This window comes from Nipponia nippon, unplaced genomic scaffold (assembly GCF_047370975.1).
Source record: "Nipponia nippon isolate SJK-2023a ecotype South Korea unplaced genomic scaffold, ASM4737097v1 scaffold_1, whole genome shotgun sequence".
NCBI classification, from domain to species: domain Eukaryota; kingdom Metazoa; phylum Chordata; class Aves; order Pelecaniformes; family Threskiornithidae; genus Nipponia; species Nipponia nippon.
Window position 1 is genome coordinate 136914231 of NW_028262290.1, and position 23678 is coordinate 136937908.

A 23678-nucleotide genomic window follows, 5' to 3' on the forward strand; every position below is an offset into this window, starting at 1 on the left:
CAGTGTCAGCTCCATAGTGCCCATGACAGCTCATTAAACTGTGTGGCACCTGCTACCCATACACAGGAAACACGAGCGAGGCTTAAGAGGCCGGGATTCCTGGAGAAGAAAAAAAAAAAAAGGGGAAAAAATCAAAACAAAAATGTAGAGGGATCTTTACCTCGTCTGACATCAAGAGACTTCTAGCAAAATTAAATGTGTGATTTGGTATTCCTTAAGTTGCCAGACAGACATCATCTTCATACTGGAAGGCAATTAGTGTCATTCATCACTAGTGTACCCGAAGTCCTCTCAGGTGAACTTACCAGCACAAAAACATATCTGAAATACATGCTCAGTTACACAGTTATATAGAAAGCTGTATGAAATTTTGAGAAGTAAAAGGAAAGCAACCTACATCCAGCCAGGGAAACTTCCAAGATCTTTCAGAAGCTTCTGTTGTTGTCAGGTCTTTGAAACTGGGCCATTTTAAGATGTCAGACCTTTCAGTAGTTAGATCTCAAAAACATCTACTTTGGGTGTTCCAGAATAGCAATTTTTGGATCTTTAAATTTGTCCAAATTCACATTTGTTTACCTACTCTCATCTGTCAGTGTATTCCCTTTCAATCCTCTTCACACTCTCCAGACAGACAAGGTGGTGGTTGAAATTTGCCTGGTAGGAATTTGCCTTTGTGCTCCTCTACTTGTTCCGGATGGAAAACGAACAGGAGAGGAATCCAAACCACGTAGTTTCAAGTATTTGGATCAAATAAAACTGTTCACTGCTGAAGACATACTTTTGCCTTCCTGTCCCCGGACAGGCAGAACAAGAGAGAAGCAGTTCTTCACATCTGTTCAAGCTCTTATTTATACATAGCAAAACACTGCTTAAAGGTTATTTTTCTCTAATTTATAGTGTTCAATAAAGGGCTTGTCCAAACAGGAAATCTTTGACACTGGTTATGACAACTCTGGCAAAGAAAAAGGACCATATGAAAAAGAAAACAGCAAGCATGACTGTAATTATTTTCCCATCTAAACTTAGTTTAAAGAAACAAACAAACAAAAAAGCCTTTTTAAAGAGATCCACAAGCTGCAACAAAACAGCCAGAAAAACTCCTCCACACTAAGACTCCCATTAGTTATCCATACCAGAAAACCAATGTAGCAGTCATGAATATACACTAGGTTTCTACAGGAGAAGCCTTAAAAAAGAGGCCCACTAAGGTGTTCCAAAACGCCTGTGTAAGACTACCTGTAACATTTGAACATCATGAATGTTTCAAAGCCATTTTCTTTGTTGTCCAGCTTTTCAAGATTAAAGCTTTTCAGCAATAATGGTTCCTTAAAATAACTTTGCAAATAGCTGTACTGCATCTGGCTGGGACAGAGTTAATTTTCTTCATAGCACCCCATATAGTTCTGTGTTTTGGGTTTGTGGCTGCAACAGCATTGATAACAGCAGCGTTTTGGCTAACGCTGAGCAGTGCTCCTGCAGCACAGCACTTTCCTTTGTCACTGCCTCCTCCTCTTCAGCGAGCAGGCTGGCGGTGGTCAAGAAGCTGGGAGGGGACACAGCCAAGACAGATGCCCCCAGCTGACCAAAGAGATATTCCGTATGGGATCACGCTCAGCAATAAAACCTTGGGGAAAGGAAGAGGAAGGAGGGAGGGACACTGGGGGTTATGGTGTTTGTCTTGCCATTGCAAACACCTGCCTGCTGATAGGCAATAAATGCCTTATTTTGCTTTCCGTGTGCACACAGCTTTGCTTCCCCTGTTAAACTGTCTTTGTCCTGACCCTGAGTTTTCTTGCTTTTGTCCTTCTGATTCTCTCCACCATCCCAGGTGAGGTGGGGGCTCACCTGCTGGCTGGGGTCAAGCCAGCACAACACCCTAGGTTTTTAATTCAGTTACTTTAGTAGTCCCATCAGACAACAGTAATTCATTCACATATGGTGCTCAGCTTTCAGATACTCCAGTTTATTACAGATTTAACACAATAAAACATAGTATCAAAAAAAAAAAAAAAGCAGATCGCAAAGTTTTCACATCATGGAATGCCAATAGTTAGAAAAATTGAAATCATACCATTGAAAATACATGAAAGCTTGTGGGAAAAATATGGGGAGATAGGGGGAAAACTTGTGGGAGACAGGGAAGGAGGAGAGAAAAATATTATTAAGTCATTTAAAAAAAAAAAAAGAGATACATGACCCAAGCTTTTTTTAATAGAAAATTTAATATCATTCTTCGAGTCAAACAATCCTGTCTAGAAACATATGTTCATAATGAAGTCCAGATTTTGAACCTCTAATTAACAAGATCCCTTGTCCCAGTTAACTTACATTAAGATAGCTTGTGTCCTACAAGTCATTCCCAAATACCCCTTGACTTCTAGAGTGTTTATCATGCTTAACTTGATAGATTGTTTGCTACAGTTACAAGAACAACAGTTTACAATTCTTAAGTTACAAAAATAGTTATCACTCATTAGTATTTCTATACATATCTCAAGTTATTATATGCACACTCTGTACAGTGGATGTTAACAGTGGTTAAGTTTGCTTCCTTAAAATAAAAAAAGAACTAAATCACTGACAGTCAGACCCAAAATATTCAGGCACCGTAATATACTTGCACATCTGGCACTAAATATCCCTGCCCATGCAAAGCAAAAGCAGTTTCATTACCCAGAAGACATATGCCTCCAGGCTGTAAGACCCTTATGACGGTTGGTGGAAGAGGACAGTATGAGGATCAGTATGTTACTGCCACCGAACAGTCTCACACTACGCTGTGGGGCCTGACACTAACTTTAATTGTCCTTGCAGACAACTGCTCCTGTCCAACAGGCCTGCCTACAGGTAGAAAAGCAGGTTTGCACGGCAAAAGCTGTAGGGCAGCAGAACAAAATACCCCAAATTGCCCCTCTGGTAATGACCAGAATTCCCCAGCTAAAGGTAAAATAGGAAGGTGACTTCTCAAGTAGACAAACACAGGATGTTTTTTGCCTTACCCAAATTGTTTTCAACATGTTTTGGTTGGGTTTTATATTCCTTCACCCCCCCAAAGCCAAAAAAAAAAAAAATCTGGATTTTTTGGCATGATGAGGGCCAACACTAACAAATGTTTTGCTGGTTGCAGTAGTCTATTATTGAATTACATTGGTTGCACTTACATTACTTGTCCTTCCCTTTCAGAAATAACAATAAGCCTGGAAGCATTGCTAGGGTTGTGGCAAGTAAAAAATTTAGTTCTTAGAGGTATTACTGCTAGTCTTACTTTTCTCTTAACTTTCGAAGTCCAGTCTAACTGATGTGAAGCTTCACATAGCTGCCCAACTCTGAAACAAGTCACCCATTTCAGAAGGTGCTGCCTGGGAACAGACAGAAGTGCCGCTACAGATTTGGGGGTTGGGAAGAAAAGCAAAACACAACTAACCCCCCATCACCACCACAAAAAAAAAAAAAAAGGAAGCCTTAAATGCTGAATAAGAAACAACACTATTTTTCTTTTAATATTTTCTGAATCTAGAAATCTCTCTCATACTACTCCAAGCACCATCCTTTCCGTCACGAGGGCACAACACTTCAGTTAGATGGTTAAAGACCTTAACAGTTCAATCCAAGCACTTCGAGGTTCAGTGCTTAAATGGTTCGCTTTAAACACCACACGCTAAAAAGCCAAGAGTCATGTTTGCAATGTACTACTATGAAAAAATTTATTCACTTGCAGAACTTCAAGGACAATTTGGAGCAAAGTCAACTAAGGCATGTACTTAAGTCTGCCAACATAAGGCTGCAAAATATAAACACCACATTGTTAGTATCAAGGTCATGCACACATCAGAAGTGCATTGAGAACTTCAAAGCTATACCACACAGGAAAAAGACAGTTATGCTTGTTTTCACAAAAGATTAAGAATGAAGCAACTATCCCCTAAATATCACAATGAGTAAACAAATTATGACTGAGCTTCTACAGGCTTTTCCCCACACCAGGAATTCAAGAGAAAGTGTCAGGTAACTACATCTTTTAGTAAGAGCGCTTCCCTTCAAATCTCTCCAAATGGATATTTGATGGTTAGATCTTTGAGTTTGTTTGGTGGCTTTATTCATTCATTTATTTTTAAAGCATATATTTAAAATGTAAAATGATTTTGTTCTCCAGGTCAGAATGACCAAATGGCCAACATTTTTACTCATTTAAGTGTTCCATATTAATTTACCTTGAGTTATAATTTTGAAATTTTACAGTTATTCTATACAGAATACATTGTTTTGTTTTTCAATTGTGCCATTACAGTGCAACATCTGGACCACTGTTTTAAGAGGTAACTAACAGAGCTTCCATTTTAAAGTGCAACAGGTTTTGGGACAGGAATTGCTATGAAGAATTCAAGTGAAAAGAATTATACTAGAAATAAATCCCTTGAAACACAACACTACAATGCCAGTATAGGTGTATTTGAAGATTACGGGGAAGTTACAAGTGAAATATGAATCACTTCAGAAGAAATCCTTCAGAAACCATCTTACACACAGGAAAACAAACCAGGAAAAAATTACAATTCAAGCTGACCTTCTGGAGAGAATTTGTACTTACTGATTTACAGTGAACTGAAAGGCTTGCCTTTTTTATTTTAAAATCAAGATTAAAAAATGTGAAATAATTACAGGTCTGTCACTTGGATCTATTCTCATAGCTTGTTTACAAAGTTATAAGACTTAATACTGATTTCCTTTGCTCCTTTAGCATGTTTCCAAGCTCAGTCACAGAAATCAAGTCTAAGTTAAGCATTCAAACAGATGTCTTAACTACTGATTTTAATATAACATCTCTTCAGATAAGCAGGTAAATTCAAAATCTTGCCTTGTTTGGTTAGTAATATGCTGACAGTTTTGCAAGGACGTACTAGCACACGCGGAACCTTAGGCTTTCGATTCTCCTTGCAACTGACTTAATTTGATGATTCATCAATAGGATCTTTACTCCAGCCTTTATTTTTTAAGGTGAGAACTCTTAGTCATTCAGTAAGTCTACATCCATTACATATCCCAGATGACAGACTTTAAAAATAAGAGTGGTATCTTCCCCCTTCTGCCACATACATGGAAAGAATTTAATTCCACTCATAATACTTTATTTTAAATTAGCCAATACCAAGCATTTCATGCAATGTGAAGTCCATAGATTTAAGTATGGCAGACATGCTGAGCAAAATACAAACTTTCAAAGGTCAGTTGGAGTCTCAACACTGCATAAACAGTGTAACCTTCCCCCTCCATGCTTGTTCAAGCAGCATTTGCTGTCACCAAATAATTTTATCATTGTGCCATTCCAATTATTTTAGATTACCTTTTATCCTTTGAAGAAAAATGTTGTAAATTGATGTAAATACCTGCCTAGAGCTGTTTTCTTCTTTTTCTACTTAAAAAAACCAAACCCACAACAAACCCGAAACAAACAAAACCAACACTCGAGGTATAAATACTTAAGCCTAGAAGAAAAAAAATCCCTATCACTTGCTGGCTGACTTCAGATCTGGCATAGTTTAAAGCAGAATTCTCTTGCTACCCTCCAATATAAACAAATCTTTCCACAGCAGATAACATAGGAGAGTTTACCTCTCTGCTTCTAACCAGCTCCCCGCTATCCTGGTCTTTAGTTATCACCTATATATTTTCAGACTATCAGACAAGCTTCTGTAGGCATTTTATCAGCCACAGGACTGAACCTCATCTATACTCTAGGAAGATTAAAGTCAATTGTGAACTAGTTTCCCTTATGATCGTAAGCTGTAATAAAGAATGTTTACTTTTAAGTGCCCAGATTCAAGAATAATTTTCAGAATGTACCTACAGTAAGTCATCAGAACTGACTATTCCAGTTCCAGAAGTTCTCCAAAGCCCAAAGCTGACATCTTCATCTCACCAACAATTATGTGAAACTGACAGTTTAGGTTCATTTTTCATAGACATTCAGAGTAAGTGCTCATAGCATTCAGAGAAGGTTTTTTTTTGTATGGTTACTTAATTTATTTTAAATCAGTCTTACATCACCGATATTCTCTCCCCCACCCACCCAGTCCGGTTCATCTAAGAAAGGCCAATAAAGAAAAAAGAGTAATATAGACATGTACCTTAACTGAAGTACTGGAGCATAAGAGATTGTTAGTTGCAAGAAGTTACTCAGTAGCCTTTTTCCATAGTGTTTATTGCTAATTCATTTTATATAGCTTATTTCCAGGAGATGGGCAGCATAAAAACCGCAACATCTATTTTAAAAAATATATTATTCATTACAATGCAACAGTCTCAATAATACCTTCTTACCGCTGCATCTTATCTAATTCAGAAATAAAACAATCCTAATCTAGTTTAATTAAAAAGTTTTGTACCTAACCCTTAGAACAGTCAGCCTTCAGAAGTCAAGCAACTTTGGACCCAAAATTTACTATCACCATGTTTGATAATAACGCCAGAAATTCTCACTGTGCAAACTATCCTACTGAAACTATTTAATAGCTTTGTTATAAGTCAGTCTCAGGATTACATCAGCATTTAGTCTTACAGAAAGAATTGCTTTATTCTGCCTTACATAACTTTGATGTGAACTGTGAGTGCTCTGGAGATTCAGGTAACTACTGCATTGCTTACTGAGCCTGTGCACCAAACATACACACCTCAACATACCAGCACTTACAAGTAGCTTACATACACAGTATATTAAAACAATAAAAATGATGAAAGTTTACATTAAGGTGCCCAAACCCATGCTCAAACAGTTTCCCACCTAGTTCTAACTGCACAATCTTGCTTTTAGTAGCTGTACTCAAAAGTTTACTAAAAACCAAAGTAGAATGACACCATCAAAGTCTTTATCCATTCATTTTCAAGTCTTGAATTCTTCCTTTTTCAGTAATGATTCTGGGGGTTGTTTTTTGTTTTGTTTTTAAACCCAACTTTAAATCTAACATTCTCCTTGTAACATCCCAGAGGTAGCAGGAGGGAATATGAATGAAAAGATGCCAGATTCTAGAATTTGCACATTCAAGTATAGTGTCATCCATGAGAGCTTTCCTGGCTTTCACAGACTGCATGTCACCTCTAATCATGTACAGCAAATGAAAAGTAGAATCCCAAAATAAAGAACTATCGCCACTGATTCACTAATAGAAATTTCAAACCCAGATACCTCAAAGTAATCTTGTTATTAAGTAGTAATACTGTCAGTTTCAATCGTCAAATATCAAGAACTGAAGTATAAACTTAAAATTTATGAGTATCAGTTTTTCTAAAATGCTTACATTTCACCTAAACACAGACATACACAGTTACTCTAAGTTGATGTACCACACTGTAAGGAAAGGACCCAATTCAGTTCAAGAATCTGATATTCCCCCTCTCCCTCCCACCACACAACTTGACAGAAGTGCTTACAGTAATAGAAAGCAAACAGAAGGGGAAAACACGACATTTAACAAGTGCATGTATATACATTTTGCACCTTTTCCCTCCTTGCATCTAAAGTGAATAGGTCACCATGTTCACTATGCTTTACATGCACATACTCTCCCCTTCATGTAGTACCAGTCCTATTCAAAGGATCTCTGCAAGCGTCAACAGCAGTCATTCCACACTAACCAACAGGTGCTTTTATTGCGGAGGCTGAAGTACATTTAAATATTCTGACTGGCCCAGCTGGTAGGTTGTGTTTCCTCCACAGTCCACATACTGGTATCTCTCCTGGGATATTTGCTCAGAGTGGCCAAAGTAAGAGGTTGTCACTGTCACTCTTAAAAAGACAAAACAGAAGAGAGATTTGTTTTGTAAGCGACTTGAGTTCCCTATTCCATAGATCAGTGTTTCTATGTTACTCAGGTTTTCCAGGAAAAAGCTTTAGAACAAAATATGTAATACTAATAAGAAGGTTTTAAATAAAGTTAAAACAATACTAGTCTACCACTACAGATTTTCTCCATGAAAGACATTTGCTTTCCTGAGCACAGACTTTTTTTCCTAAAGACAGTAAAGCAGAGGTTTACTCATTAATACCTTGCTTTGCAAGGAGAAAGCAAATAATGATTAGAGAATCAGTCTACACCTCTTTCCTCCCCCCACGCTCCCCCCCCCCCCAACCAAACCACCATGCTATTTATGCTATCAGTCATGAAAAGCGGGCTCTGGCAGAGTACCAGGAGCCTGTAGCCACGTCAAGATCATGAAGATCTCAGCAATTTTTGAACAATGGCTGATATTTTGAAATGAGTTTGTGTATTTCAGACCTTAGTAGCTCCATGGCTACAGCCCAACTGCAGAACAGATACAGTAATAATAGTTTTGCCTATTCAAGTGTCTTTACACTCCCAGAACCTCTCGAAAGACACAGTTCAGTTTCAAGAACTATGAAGCTACTACACTAGAAAGCAAGTTGATTTCATTTTATCTACGATGGACAGACTCCAAGATTAAGTATTCCTGAGTAATATTTCAATGGGAATTGCATGGCTTTTAAAGTAATTTCCAACAAATAGGAAGTTTCCATACTTACTGCATCATCACTACTATGTTATGCACTTTGATAGATACTAAAGTACAGAAGTCACTGCAAAAAAGAAAAATAATTGTTAGGTTTGCACGAAGATTTATCCAAAAAGCAAGAATTGTGGCTTCAAGTGGTAATTCTGCTATCTGTGTATATAGAGACTACAGAGTTGCTAGCAATGGCAACTAAAATACTTCTTCAGAAACACTCCCTGTGACTGTGTACTCACCTAGGTCTACTTTTATATACATAGTCTTGCTTTCACGTGAACTATGTTCACATGTGCTTGCTTACATGTAATGCTTACCAACAAAGTGTCCTTAGAGACAATGGTCACTCCACCTTTCAGAAGCTAACCAAAGTTAACCTGAACAACTACATTAAAGCACATCAATACCACTTCATCACTGATGAAGACTAACTATGAAGGAATATAGACATAATTTGCAATTTCACTTCATGTTATCAAATTTATATACAGAAAGGAAAATTTACAACAAAAGATCAATGTTATGCCAACTTCAGCAACTTTTCATGTAAAAGCAGCAATTTGTATAAAAAAAAAAAGTCTTGAGGGCTTGCAATTCTTGCTCAATAAATATGAAGAACTTGGGAAAGTTTGGTGGTTGGTTTTTTTTTCCACTCATCCACTTCGTATTATGCAACATGACATTTAACCAATCTGCAGAGATTTTGAAGTTATTGTCAGAGTTATTGTTTTTCTGCAAGATACCTTTTCAGACTTATATTTTCTGATGTGCACCAGTTATACAGAGCAAGTGTATACTTTTTTTCCCCACCTCCTTAAATCAATTGCTCTTGGTCACAAATTTATCAGCTCTGGAATGAAAGGCATGTGATCAGGGCAACAAGATTGCATGGCAGCCACCCACAATATTTGCATGCCATCGTCATTCTTTTCCCCAGCACCAACAAACATATGATGAAGTATTAAACAGTGAATTAACACAGGTGATTCAAATTATATGAAAATACAAATAAAACAGTTCAGTATTAAAAGTTGTTTTATACTGGTATCTATAGTAATGACAAATATCTTGATTTTTTTGCCTGCAAGGCTTAAAACAGGATTTAGTTAAACCATAATGCCAGATATTCTCAGTTATTGTAGTTTTCTAATCCAAAATATAAACAACCTGTAACATAACATAAAGTCAGCTCGTATCCAACAGCACATACTGGCTGACAAGCAGAGATGTAAATACCAACATATTGGTTTTTTAAGTCCAGATTATCTGAAAAATAAATCTATTTTAAAAAAACCAAAACATACAAACCAAGCAAACAAAAAGAAAAAACAAAAAACCTAAATGCACCACACAGCACAAAACTGTAGCTAGGAAACTACACCGAAGGTGAACTCCACATTGAGCCAGGTCTCCAAAATAAATGGGTGTAAATGCCCTCTATGGTGCCGATTTCATCATACAGGTCTGCTGAACACAGATGATTGTATGCAGACACTTCAGGTCTCTAAGATCTCCTGTATTCAACCTAAGCTGATTTTACAGGACACCTACTCTCCAGGATCCAAACAACTAGCTAGTTATGACTAACGCAAGACCTAAATTGACTAGCTGGGGAAACACTGTACAACCCCCTATGCTATAACCCCCAATACTGTCTGTATTACAGAGAGTATCCCAGGGCCTTCACTGGAAAGTGAAATATTTGTGTGCAGAGAAAAAACCCAAACACAGTAACAAATACAAAACCCTACTAAGGCCAGCTGAAGCTATGTTGGCTGGGTGTTCAAACTAAGGAAGCTCACTTGCTGTCAGCAGGGTTGCTGCATACAGCAAACTCAGGCTTTCAAGACTCACAACACAGTGAAAGAGCAGAAACCCATCAACAACAGTAACTGTCAGCAGGTCAGGAAGGTCAACTAATACCAACTGTGTAACATACAGAAAATCTTGAGAAAATGAACAGCTATAGTTTTGTGTGTGGTTCAAATTCTGTTTAGTACATTTCAAACACATCACAACAAAGCCAGCGCATGCTACTGACAAGTACTAGGACCTTCCTGTATCAGCCTGTACAAGAACTTAGATCCTTAATTGACACAAACTTCTATAGTTATAGCCCATGCCTAGTGTCACTGTGCTGAAGCAACGAATATTTTCACATGCGTACAAATCACCTATTAGTCTGCTCTTATAGTAGCATTCACAAACGCTGTCCCGCAGGAGGGCGAGTCCACATTACAGACTACTGGCACTGACGTTTCTCTGCCTCTACTCAAAGACTGCACAATCTACCTCCAAACTGGACCAGCGAGCGCATCATTGCTCCTCACTATTGCCAAGGCTGCAGCTATCAAGCAGAAGAGCCTAAAATCCATTTGGTTCAGGCCACAGGCAGAGCAGCTTTTACCTGTCCGCATCTCTCTACAGATTCCAAGTCACCCAAGGTTTTTCTAAGGTTTGTCACAAGCTAACAGTTAAAAGTTGCAGCTATTGTTGGAAACAGACTCTCAGCAGCATTACTGAAATTAAGGCCATGCTAGTGACTGTGAAAGAAGTTTCAATGCGTTATTGCACCAAAGGCACGACTAGATAGGTATCAGCATGAGTTCTATGAAGGCCATATTTATTTATTCCTCTTGCATCCAAAGGGTGAGCAGATACACAGGATTCAGTGTTTACATAAAGCTAACTTACATGCCTTTAAGAGGGACAGAAGTACCACACTGTCTGCTTATTTAGTGTCCAATTTGCTATTTCATACCTATTTCAATTTATTCCAACACTTCAAAGCTATAAGGTTCTCTTGCATCCCAAAGGGGCTGGCATCCACTGGAACTGCACGCAGACCTGAAGTCTCGGTAGTTAACTCTTTCTGCTCAGTCTGCATTTCAGTGTAAGAGAACCAACATTTATTTTTGTTACCAAGATACACTGAGCTAGTAGTCTGTTGGTCAAATGAACTTTCAGAAGCTATGAATAGAATGGCTTGAAGTTTGAAGGACAGGCTGTAAATACTGCTTACCATTATATACACATGGTCTGAAGAAAAGAAATAAAAATTAGCTTCTAATTTGTATAGAATTAAATACAAATTCCCTCTACCACCAGAGAAATTTGTGGGAAAGTTAGTAGAGAATGTGTTTGGGAAACACACCTGCACTTCCGTCCCCCAAAGCAGCGGGTCCTAGCTATTGCCAAGGCCTACAACACTGGGATAGAGATACCTTTCAAAGTGCTGACAGCCAGGTACAGCAAGCCACTATATGAGACTGTTGAAACAACCGTAGTTTGAGTATTTTTCAGTACTATTAAACACACACAAAGAAAATGCCACATCATCTCTGCAAATACATTTCCACTGACTTTGAAAAAAGTCATTTTTAGCACCATCATAATTTTTAATAAGGCCCATGTGATATTTAGAGATGAGTACACTTACAACATGTAGCTCATTTCATCTTGTATGACTGTGGGCACCATATAGTCAATCTAAAAAAAAAAAAAGCAATTAAAACACAAATGAGTAGATTTAGATACCAAGATTAACACGTATTCAACTTTGAAAGCCTATCCTGTTTACCTGTTTCATATCCAGAGGACCAATGTTGGTGATGTTGTTTAGCCGTGCTTTGCCAATAACTGTTTTTGAAAACTGAACTTGGGCTGTAATATTTGCCACTTCAACAGAATAATAATTGTTGTTCGTTATATTTAGTGTGTTCTGAAAAACAAAACAAAACATTAACAGCGATCCATCCTGTGTATCTTGATGAGCACACATTTTTAAATTTGTGTCGGAGACAGTAATACCTGAAATTATGCAAGTATATTTTCCTGCCTTATAAGACTGGGGGGGAAGGGACCAACACTTAACCCCTTTCTCATTTTTTTTTTTGTGAATATACTGAGCAGCACAAACTTCTGCACAACTTCCCTACACAGCAAATACTGACCATTTCTTCCTATCCTCAATTATTCCTTCCAGGAAATTTAGCTATCACAGGATCCTTTTCTCCCATGGCTGCCTTGCTTTATTTAAAATGAGGAACTCTACCAAAAGTCTTCAGGCAATCCTGTATTGACTGCATTACCAAGAAGTCAAGCAGCATGTGGAAAGAACTTTAAGTTTTAAGGTGGATAAGAAATCATTTTTCCTCAAAACCAATTCTGACAGATGCATAATACCAGGACAGCATTTAATAACATTCCTACATACACACACACACCACATTTCATTCATATTCCAAAAATAATTCAGAGAACTCCAAAGTCACTGTTCCCATGGAAATAGAAGACTCAATGGTAGCTTGCAACTACATCTCTATTAGCTATAGCTACAGGAACCAGCCACAGCAGGTCCACTCACATTTTTCAAACTGGTCATTGTATCTGCTTGTATTTCTTAAGGCACTAACTAAGATTACTGGCTAGACCACAATTTTTAATATATTAAACTGTCACAGTAGTATCTCTCATTGCATTTATGCATTACAAACACCCAAACAGATAGCTAGACTTACCGTAATATTTAGATATATTATACGTCTACCCTGTTCATAAGTGACATATACTGACTTCACACCAATGTATTCAACATCGATTGAGCGAGGAAACAAGAAGAATACAGCCAGCCCAGAAAGTAGTAAACATACAATTACAGAAGCAGTCACGTAGAGCTTTCTGGAGGAAGAAAAGAGCACATTTCAGAGTCAAAAGCACATTAAACAATAGTGGCATGTTATTTTCTTTTAAGTGATAAGGAGCATGACTAGTCAATACAACTAGTTCAGTCTATTTCTGGCTTCCAAAGGGGAAAAAGAAGCTATACTGCACTTCACATCTGTGTCCAACAGAGAAGTTACTCTTGTATATACATCAGAAATCAAGTTTCAAAACATAGTTATCCCAACATTTGTAACTTAAAGAGGAAAATGGAAGAGGTAAATATTTATGTGCTTCAAAACACAAGCACTTCCTCTTTAAGATTTATTTATAGCAGAACATTTGTCATTCTGCAGGACTCTTGCACAACACACCCAGAAAGAAGAATAAAGCTCTTGTATGCCTTACATGGGATTCTTTGTCATAAAAGACTTTCAGAGAAAGTATTAGACTCCTGCTAAGGAACAGGAAATTCACAATTAACCTAATATAAAAGGTGTGTATGATAATTAAAAAAAATACACAAATAAAAGGCTCTGCTGCAGCTCCAATTTTCTCAAAACTAGAACACTAAAATAATGTGTTTCAAATTTGTACTACTGTTACATCAGATATATGATCCAGGATAGTATTATGTGAAGTTATTGTATTCTTTTCCTGGCACTCATTTCTGCTTACTACAGAAACATCCAAACATTAACAAAAAAAACCAAACCAAAACAAACAAAACCCAAAAAACAGAAGCAGCAGCCCTGAGCACTGTAATTAAACCTTTAAGTAGATACCAGAAAAAAAAAAAAATTAAGTATTCTGTATCAGAATGATGAATTTGTTGCTTTTGCTAGCTGCTCAGAGCTTTACAAATGAATTTCTAGGTGATTTATTTTGCAGTAGTGGCCCAAAGAAGTTATCACTTTACTTAGACTTTAACACTGAAGATGTATCTGCTTAGATCAATTCAGATGCTACTGAGATTGAGAAATAATTGCATAATTACTGTAATGTTCAGAGAAATATCTACATGAAAAGATCATACAGTATTACTTAGCTTCGTAAGACATACTGTGATGGGAGCGTGGACACCTGTTAATAAATAACGCTCCAAGAGTTAGAGGTTAAGGTTGATATTACTCAGGAGCAGGGTTCTTTCAATACTGAATGCAAAAAACATTCCAGTGATTTTTTTTTTATTCTTCTTGACATTATGTCCTTTAAATTGCCGAATTTTAACTAGAAGAATTAACTGTAGAGTCATGTATCAAAACTATTAACTTACGTTCTTCTTGGCCTCAGTCTCTGATCACTGTATGGAATTAATGCTACCAGCTGATTTTCCTGCCCTGGAAACAAAAAACACCCTTTCAGAATTTAGACAAACAAAGAATAAGTATTGTTGCGGTTGCTTCAAACCAAGAGTACCCCTTATAACTTAAGGGCACCAAAGAATAAACACTGAAGATAAACATTTAAATTCCAGATAGGCCCAAGTAGAATACTTCTGTAGCTTATGTCACTTTCTGAAATAGATCATGGCTTACACAACACAGAGGAAAAAACACCAACCCCACAGAGACCAAACAGCAACAAATTCTGCCTCTGCGCTGCATACATGCACAGGAAGCAGCATGCCTCTGGCACCATTTGCTCCAGAGAAATGGAGGCACAGAACAGCTTCCAGCTCTCTCTGCCAGACCATATAAAGCCATGGGAAAAACCATTCAGAAGCTTGGGCAGTAAGAACTGATCCAGAAGGCATTCTACATGTACTTTTCTGAAAAGCAGAAGTCAGGTTTGTTTAAAAACAAATACATGTATCAATCTGGGTGGCTTTGGCAACCCAAGTTACACATACATTGCATTCTGGAAGTCACTGGTATATACAACCATTTCTCATGGGACTGAGCTGTAGCACCCTGGAAGTCAAAAAAAAGTATCTACTGGAATTTGACCAAGCAACAAGTTACTTCACTAGACAGCATTTTTAAGAGGGGGTTATCTTAACAGCAGAAATAAAAACCACAAAAGCACAGATGAGCTGTTGAAAATACATGGACTGCGTCTGCCTTTACAGCTTTCGCTATTTGCTGTACAAGAAAACGGCATTGAGATTCATCTATATGAGAACAGAGAGGCCTCAAGACCAAGTCAGATTTGCATTTTTTAAGCCAAATGCAGAACGTGACCAGCGTTCTCACTTAGCTAATCAACCACTTAGAAGAGATTCCATGCTGAATCACTAAGCTGAGCAAAGCCTGCTAACTAACCAGGCAGTAGTATGTAACATCAACCTTCCAAAAAACCTCTACCAATTTCAAACAGATTTTCATCTCAACTTGAATGAAGCATTTTCAACCTTCGAACAAAACAGCACAGTCCTACTTTCATACTTTATCATACTGAAAAGCTAAAGCTGTCCAAGTAGCAAAACACTATTTCATGTGTTTATTATAGTTTAGCCATCGTACCACGTGTTAGTCTTCCCTACTAGTCATGCAGTCATTCTGTGACCACTTAATTTTTCCTCTCTCTCCTCAAAAAAACCTAAACATGTTTTTTTTTCCCCCTGAAGTACTGAGGAAAAATTAAAGACAGCCCTATTTGCTCTAATAATTTATGTAAAGTTCTAGCTTTAATCACATTAGTTCATTAGAATGTATGGACAACATGCATTTTTAATAGTTACTGCAAAATGTTTAATAAATTAATTAACTCAGATTTGTCTAAGTAGTACATCCAAGAATCCTATAGCCAAAGAAATAAGCTTTTGAACACAGGAATTGCACTATTACTGCATTTTAGCTAGCAGTACTTTGAGTAAAACTTGCCATTGATATTATCAACTATTTCAAGTTAACAAGCTAACAGAACAAACTTCCTTCTCTATAATCTTTCGGTTCAGATAATTTTTAGTTGTGTAGTTTTTCCACACTTCAAATTTGCTGAATTCAGAGGTACTTGAAGAATACATCGTAGTGCAAAGTTTAACAGCTAAAACACAAATCTCTTATGGTATCTGCAACCATTTAAATATCCTGTGGCCCCTGCCACTTATTCACAGGTGAGACAGAAGTATTTGTGAACTATACCAGAACCTAATCTGACTGAAGCACACATACAAGGACAATATGGCACAGACATCAGTCAGTTTTCCTGAGCTGCTGTTCAAAATCAGTTCTGAGAGCTTTTACGCCCAATAATCTACTTTGGGTAAGAGTTCTGGTAGAAGCAAAGCTGTACCAAATACAAAACCTTCTCATTAGTTCCTCCCCTCAGTCAAGGGGAAGATCTTACAGCTGAAGCAGAAGGCTGTGCCTTAGCATACTGCATTTGCCACTCTCTCCTTTTCCCCAGTTTCAGATATCCTGCATTCTCCTTTCAAAGGTCTGTTTCTAGATAGCTATTCAGGTGGCTTATCACATAGGAGAGAAGTGTAATAAAGCTGACTGTTTTATTAGAAGGAAAGTAAAAGTAAAGGATGAGGGCAGCAAGCAAACAAAACGGGTAGGCCTGAAGACTCATGCTGTGCAGCCTACTGCTTCCCAAGGCAGCCAGAGATCCTATATATGTTCAGCTCCCAGCTGGGGTCCTCCACCTAGCAGGGACAGATAGGACAAAGGGAGGGTAAAGGAAAACGAGGGGCACGGACAGCAGTGAGGGCAAGAAAATTCACTACAAATGATCGAGGAAAAGGTGTTTTAGCACAGGTCTACTTTTCACTCTCTGTATTTGCAGCTATTTTTACAAAGTTATATACTGATTCAAATAGTTTAAAATAGGTAGTTAAAAAAGATGCAATAAAATGTCACAAAAATAAACGTTTGCAAATTCAACTTGCAAGAGCTAGGGTTATGTGTGAATTTAAAGCCGAGAAGCAAGGAACACTGGCATTGTACAGAAAAGAGAAGACCAAACAGGTAACAGCCAAAGCTGACCCAATTTGTTTCACTCATCCAGTGTAATCATAGCAAAATGCTTAGTGCTAAAAAGTCAAAAAGATGAAAAAACGTCATCTTGACTAGGAGAGCTATTTGTTACGGATTATTATAGTTACAACTGCAGATGGTTATGAGGTAAATTTATAGGTTAAAAAGAGAAATAAAGAAAACTTACCTCGTGGAATTCTTCCTGTTCCCTGGCAAGTCGGGCAGGTGACACTGTCTCTTCCTGTAAATTCCACATAGGGAAACTGCGATACATCTCCACATCTGCTGTCTTCGTTGTGCGATTCCGAGTGAACTAACCCGTTCCTCATATTATCAGACACTGTGCCTCCATCATAGCCATCTTCCTTGCACGTGTGCATAGGCAGGTGAGAAAGTGACTTTCCCATATCTAAAATAAAAGTCAGAAGAAAGTTTTCAGGGAGAACGATTCAAACATGGCTTGTATTTATTCTACTGCATCAGGTAACTGTTAGTTGATGGTCATTACTCTGACAAGACTCCTGCTGCCCTCTGTTCAGATCCCTTAAGACCTGCAAAGTGCTAAGGCCCTGTCAAGCTGGAGTCAATCCCAAGCTGTAAGAACCTGAACTAACTGGGAGCTTTGTTCAGATCCTTCAATACGCACAGGCTGAAGGGGGATCGATGAGAAGCTTTTAAGTTAGAACGGTACAAGTGCTGGCAAAAGGTTGCAACAGTCTAGCAGTGCTTTTCAAAGGATTGTTATTGTACGGACTTTCACACAACACATTAATCTTTTCATAAAAACAATTCAAGACTGGGCTCTAGAAAGTAAGTCTGCAATTTCCAGTGGATTCTACACACACTACAGACCCAATTCTAACAAGCTTTTTAGGTTGGACTTGTTTTGAGAACACGGAATCAGCTACTAGTTTCCAAGCTAGAAAAATAAATCTCCAGGTGTTTAAGCTGATGATTCCCTTTAACCCAAAAGAGGACTGATTCACAGGAAAATCAAGGGAAAAATGGGAGTTACTTTACCATAGCTGCTGCCAATATGTAGCATTTATAAAGACTTGTTAAAAAATAAAAAAATATTAATCACAAAAGCATTTTTGCTACCTGTGCAAATTTCAAAGTTTTCTCATTACTGTAGCTTTTCAGCCATGACACTGAAACTACCTTGAAACACAGAACACTTGAAACTAAAGGCTGGGATGAAGCGATGCAAGTGGAAGCCTTCCTAATTTGCAACAGGTGGAAAACAAACTCAAAGTTAAAAAAAATAAACCTATACAGCAGTGGCAGTCAGTTGTTCAGCTTATCCCCATAACCCATTTTAGTTACTTAACACACAGATACACCAGCCACTCAATTCACCGGTGTCTTGGGGAACAGGCTGATTTAAAAAGAGTATGCAAAAGTTCAGTTTTTCTATTCTAAGTGGCATTTTTAAAGTGGCTGCTAGTAATTATCACGCTGGTTCACTGAGAAAGGAAAACCTAAGAGGAAGATTAAGAGAGCAAAACAAGTCAGAATGTTTTCAAACAACCACTCAAGGCAGAACAGAAAGATCTCAAATACGGTGATGGTAACCCAAACACAACATTAATTCATTATATTGCCACAAGTGCTAGGTGAATGTAGGAGGGGAAAAGTAATTCAACAAATGTCAAGAAGTCCCAGCCACTGTTTCAGCAAATATGCAGCATTATTTTATTCACTTAAGTCATTAAACCCTTACAAGAAGGAAAACTATTTATTCTTATGCTGCTACAGCACTTTTTAAACATTCTAAGTTTGGGAGCCATTCAATAATGGAAATTGTTGAACTGAAAAGTAAAACTATTGAGCTATTGAAAAAAAATTTTCTGAAAAAGCTGTTGACAATGTTGGTGATTATTCCACATGGGGTTTTTGCTTACTGTTCTTCTTGTAGCTGACCTACACCCTTTAAGCTATGAAACTTGAGTCTTGCAGCTTAGGCAATAGCTGTCACAGTTTTAGGTCTGAAAGCTTGGCAATCGATCCCTGGTGCTGTTGTGCTACACCTGTATTCAACTTATCTGCTCTACTGATGGTAGGCTCAGGCAATGTCTACATTAACAACTAAATATGGAATGAGCAGCAACTCCGTAAAAATAAATAGTTATTCAGGATCCAACATCTCCACTATACATATTTTTGTGTGTTTATTTCATACAAGCTCTTGTCTAGACTGACAACACCCACTCAATAACTGAAGTGCGCCTTCTAGTTTTAGCTTCTTCCAAAAGGAAGAGAGTTCACACATTCCCAGATGACACTGTGATGTGAACCAAAGCGCAGCAAGCAAGGATGACTGGGAACTCATTCCAAGAGCACACTCTTTATTTGAATTAAAATACTAATGCAGATGTATCCTCCAATGCCAACCGTCCCTGAGCTTCAATAATTAGAATACTGTCATTCTACTGCCAGAGACTCAGGAGAGATATGTCTCAGTTCACAAATGAGAAAACAACCAGCCACCTTCAAGTGAAATGTGTTCCTCCAACATGCTTTCCCCCACAACCAAGCACTGAACCTTATTACAGCTGACCAAAACTCAGGAAGACTTTGTTCTTTTATCCAGCATTCACATGCTGAATAGCAATAGTCACAAACCCGACTTCCTTAACAGCTGTGCTTTGACCCAGTCTCTCCCTCGCAACTGATGTATAAACTCAAGTGTCCTTGGACTTGTCTGGAGTTCCCTTGAACTCAGTCTGTTAGAGAGAGTTTGGTAAATTAAAAAACGTTGTGATAAACGGCTTTTCTTTAAGACTGCGCCCTTCAGCTTGCTATGGCGCTGCAGCATGATAGTATACAGACAAAACCCAAACACTGTCCCAGGCATACAGAACCACCCCATCCCGAGTTACACACAAGGCTTGAAGAAAAAAAAAAAAACGTTTATAAACTCAGGGAAACTTTACAGAGTTAAACTAGATTGTTGCACCTCTCCACAGAGTTAGGGTGGCATTCTTACCCCTTATACGCAAACAGATAAACTTGAAGTTACAAACCTACTTCTTTTCCAAAACAGCGAAACATTTTTAAGCGCAACCATCTTCTGCCCTATCAGCTGTGGCTTAATGACGAACATCGCAAGCTCCTCCAAAACAGAGAAAGCCGCAAGGCCATGACTTGGCAGTCACAAGCTCGCTCAGCACGGGCAGGCACCTCCAGTGCTGCCTTCCACGACCCCTTTAGAGACCCGCCTCTCCGACACAGCCTGCTCGGTCAGGCTGGCGCTGCCAACAACACCGGAGGCAAGAACCTCCCCGAGATGTACGGATTTTCTCGCCGGCCAAGCCCGAGCGGCAGCTGCTCTCGCAAACATGGCGAAGTTTCCAGCCGGCGGGCGCGGACGAAGGCCGGGGAGCCCAGCCGCTGCCGGGCTGCCCCGGGGGGGCCCCTGCACTCGCCCGGCCGGCGGGTGGGCGGGGGTCTCGGCGCGGAGGGGCGAGGGCAGCCGCCCCGGCCACCCGGAGGTAAGCGAGGCCCCGTCGCGGGCCTGCCCGGGCCTCGCCGAAGCCCTCGATCCGCCCCGGCCCCCCGCCCGGCGCCCGGCTCCGCTAGGGCCTCGCAGCCACAGGCCGCGCTCAGCCCGGCTCCCGCCACAGGCCTGCCGCCGCCCCCCGGGTCCCCTCCGCCGCTGGAGCGGCCCTCCCCACCTGCGGCGTGGGCTCCGCGGGCCGGGCCGGGGGAGGGCGGGCTGCGCCGGGCACGGACGGCAGAACCGAAGGCTCCAGGTGCGACACGGCCGCCCCGGCGCTAAACCCCGGATCCGGGGCGTGCGCAGGCGCGGGGCGGCGGGGGGCGGTGCCGCTGCGGGCCCGTGCGGTCCCGTCCTGTCCCGTCCCGTCCCGTCCCGTCCCGTCGCGCCGCTACCGGCCGCAGGCAGGGCTGGGCCCGGTTCCCCGCGGGGGCCGGGGCGCGGGGAGTTTCCGCCGTTCCCCTCGCCGCTGGGCGCCGCGCCGGGTGCCCGCCCTCCCGGTCGGCGGAAGGCTCGGGAATGGCGCAGAAACCGCCGTCCCCAGCGTGAGGCGGTGCCCGGGCGGAGGGGTGAGAGGTGCTCCTGGGCCCCAGGGGCAGGGGTGGAAGCAAAGGGAAGGGGAAGGGGAATCCTTCGGCGCTGCCCCTCTGCGCCGCGGAGGGACGGGGGGCAGCGCGGATTGTTTCCCTCCCTGTTTCTCTGTCAGCGGCCGTTCGCTGCTCTGCCTGCAGTTGTGTGCCCCCCCTCCTCCGCATAAGCTCTGCGTCGCGTTAATCACAGGAAAAAAGCGGGGATTTTTCTTTCCGCAACTTGAGTTTCCTTCGTGGTACCTTCACAGCCACCATCGTTATTTTCTGTTCCCTGTTTGGTAGCTCCAGTGGAAGTAACTCACCGCAGTGTGCTCCGAGGGAAACGAGATGCTCCAGCAAGGAAAGCTGTGGCAGGTCAGCAAAGAAGGTGTAGGAAACAAGATCGCTGCCACTGCAATTCGGTTTTATAACTCATGTCACATTGTACAGGGCTGCTTGTACAGCTGATGTTTATTCAGGGCATGGGCAGTGGGGTGTGGGAGACCACTGCTGTGTGGGGATGTGGGGGCACCAGAGGGACAAGAGCTGCACGGAGGGGACACAGCGTGGGATGAAGGAGGCTGGGGGACCAGGGAGGAGCTCTGCCTGGTTTGGGAACCCCGTCCCAGCTGCAGAAATGAATCGGGCTGGGGGAAGCCCTGTGATTCACGCCACGTATCGAAGTGCAAGAGCAAGCGTAGGGGCAGGGCTCGAGGGAGAGGATAAGGAATCGAGGTCCCAACGACAACTTGGGGTGATGACGAGGCTGGGGCAGGGTGCCAGGCTGCTCCAGGGGCCGGGAGGAGACCGGCTGCCTCCAGCAGCCACCCAGAGCTGGTGGAGGTGTGAGGCCACCTGCAGTACAGCCCTGCCAGCAGCGTGCCTGGCACCTGGCTGCAGGTTCAGGAAATGATGAGTGCAGAAAATAACCATTAGTGGCCTCAAGCTCATCCATTAATCCTCAAGCTCACCTTAAATGTAATTTATTTGCTATAGGCTAAAGTAACGCAATGAAAACTGAGAATAAACATTAATATAAAGGTAAAGTGTCACACCCACTATGCAGGCTTGAAAAACATGAACAATATGTGATAAGAAGATGTATACAGTAGAAGCATGTTAGAAGTGCTTAAATATGTGATGAGGTGCTTAAAAGTGTTACTGAAAGGGGCCACGGAGCTTGGGCTAATCAAGACAGGATTCTTGTGATTATGGAAAGGGTATTTCACAGTAAGGAAGTACAGATTGCACAGCATCCAATATTGCTGGTTCGTGAACCGAATAGATTATGTCTAGATGAGGACTGTATGCTTAAACACAGACACAGAAATTAATCAGTTCAGAAATGCGTGGTAGAGGGGTGGTGTGCAATATTAGTGCTAGTAGGGGGGTATGAAATGGAAACACTCAGATGGCATAAACAGAGAAGCTGAGATCATCACCTTTGGACTGAGTTATGGGACAGCTGCAAGTAATACAAGCTCTTAGTTCTCATAGATCACTAAATGGGTGCAGTTTATACTTCCGATAGTACATCAGCAAAGAAATCCAAGTGATGAATCTGGTTTCAAGTTGAGTTTTGTGGCTAGGATATAGGTGAGTCAGGTCTTTGAAAGGAACGAAGTTAGCAATCCCTATAGTAGCCAATTGTGCCAGCGTGCAGCTTCCCAGGTCCTGTGAGCACCTGCAAGAGACGTAGACCTTAGAAGTACCAGCAAAGAGTTATGTTTACTTCTAATTTTCCCCTCACGATGAATAACAATCCACTAGCATTGGTTATCTGAAGAAACTTCAGACTGCCCAATTTATTTCATCCTTCAGAAATATAAGCTGCTAGTTCTGTGAATATTGAAGGTAATGAAGCCTGGTTTCCTATCGATTTGCCTCTCAGTTGGCTGACTGTTTACCTGAATTATAATAATATTTTCTGTTACGACCGCATATACCTAGCGTCTTCTCCTGTGGAGTGTTTTGGCAGCAACATGCAGGCTGCCACATTGAGAAATGGAAATTTGTAGAAATTTGCTGACTGGATGGAAAGTTATTAGGTGTTAACTCCTAAATGTTCATTCCCTAGTGTCTTCTCTGCCTGGTTATCTATTTTTATGAAATTTGTGTAAATGTTATTATCTCTCAAGCTCAGATGAAACTGGCTAACACCTTCAAAGTTACCGGAACTTGGGACACAGACAAAGAGACAAGAAAATTGCATAAACCTTGTTTTCATATAGCCTACCAGGCTAAAAATGGATGGCATGCTGTCTGAAGGCTGAGCTAGGTACAGAACCCATTTTTATCTCCAAGCTATCTCAAAGTCCAGAAAAACAAACAAACAAACAACAACAGCAACAAAAGCCCCCAACAAAACCAAACAAAAAGAATGTGAAAACTATAATCCCCATCCAATCTAGAGTACAAAGTAGCAGTATGGGGGATTGTGTCCACTTACCTGTTGCAGATGGGAGAGAAGATACTTAAGAAATCCTGTAATTGCTTTAGGTTCAT

At 40.5% G+C, this 23678-nt stretch overlaps 1 protein-coding gene across 1 annotated transcript; it reads right to left on the reverse strand.

Annotated features, from left to right (window-relative positions):
- Window positions 1–1942: 1942 nt before the first annotated feature.
- Window positions 1943–21077, reverse strand: TMEM106B (transmembrane protein 106B). The gene is made up of 8 exons (XM_087774157.1): window positions 20783–21077; window positions 17293–17514; window positions 14459–14522; window positions 13041–13200; window positions 12101–12241; window positions 11960–12009; window positions 8537–8590; window positions 1943–7780 (listed from the first exon to the last, which is right to left on the reverse strand). The coding sequence occupies exons 2-8, from the start codon at window positions 17510–17512 to the stop codon at window positions 7642–7644; spliced, it is 828 nt and encodes a 275-aa protein (XP_087630283.1). The 5' UTR covers window positions 17513–17514; window positions 20783–21077; the 3' UTR covers window positions 1943–7641.
- Window positions 21078–23678: the final 2601 nt, after the last annotated feature.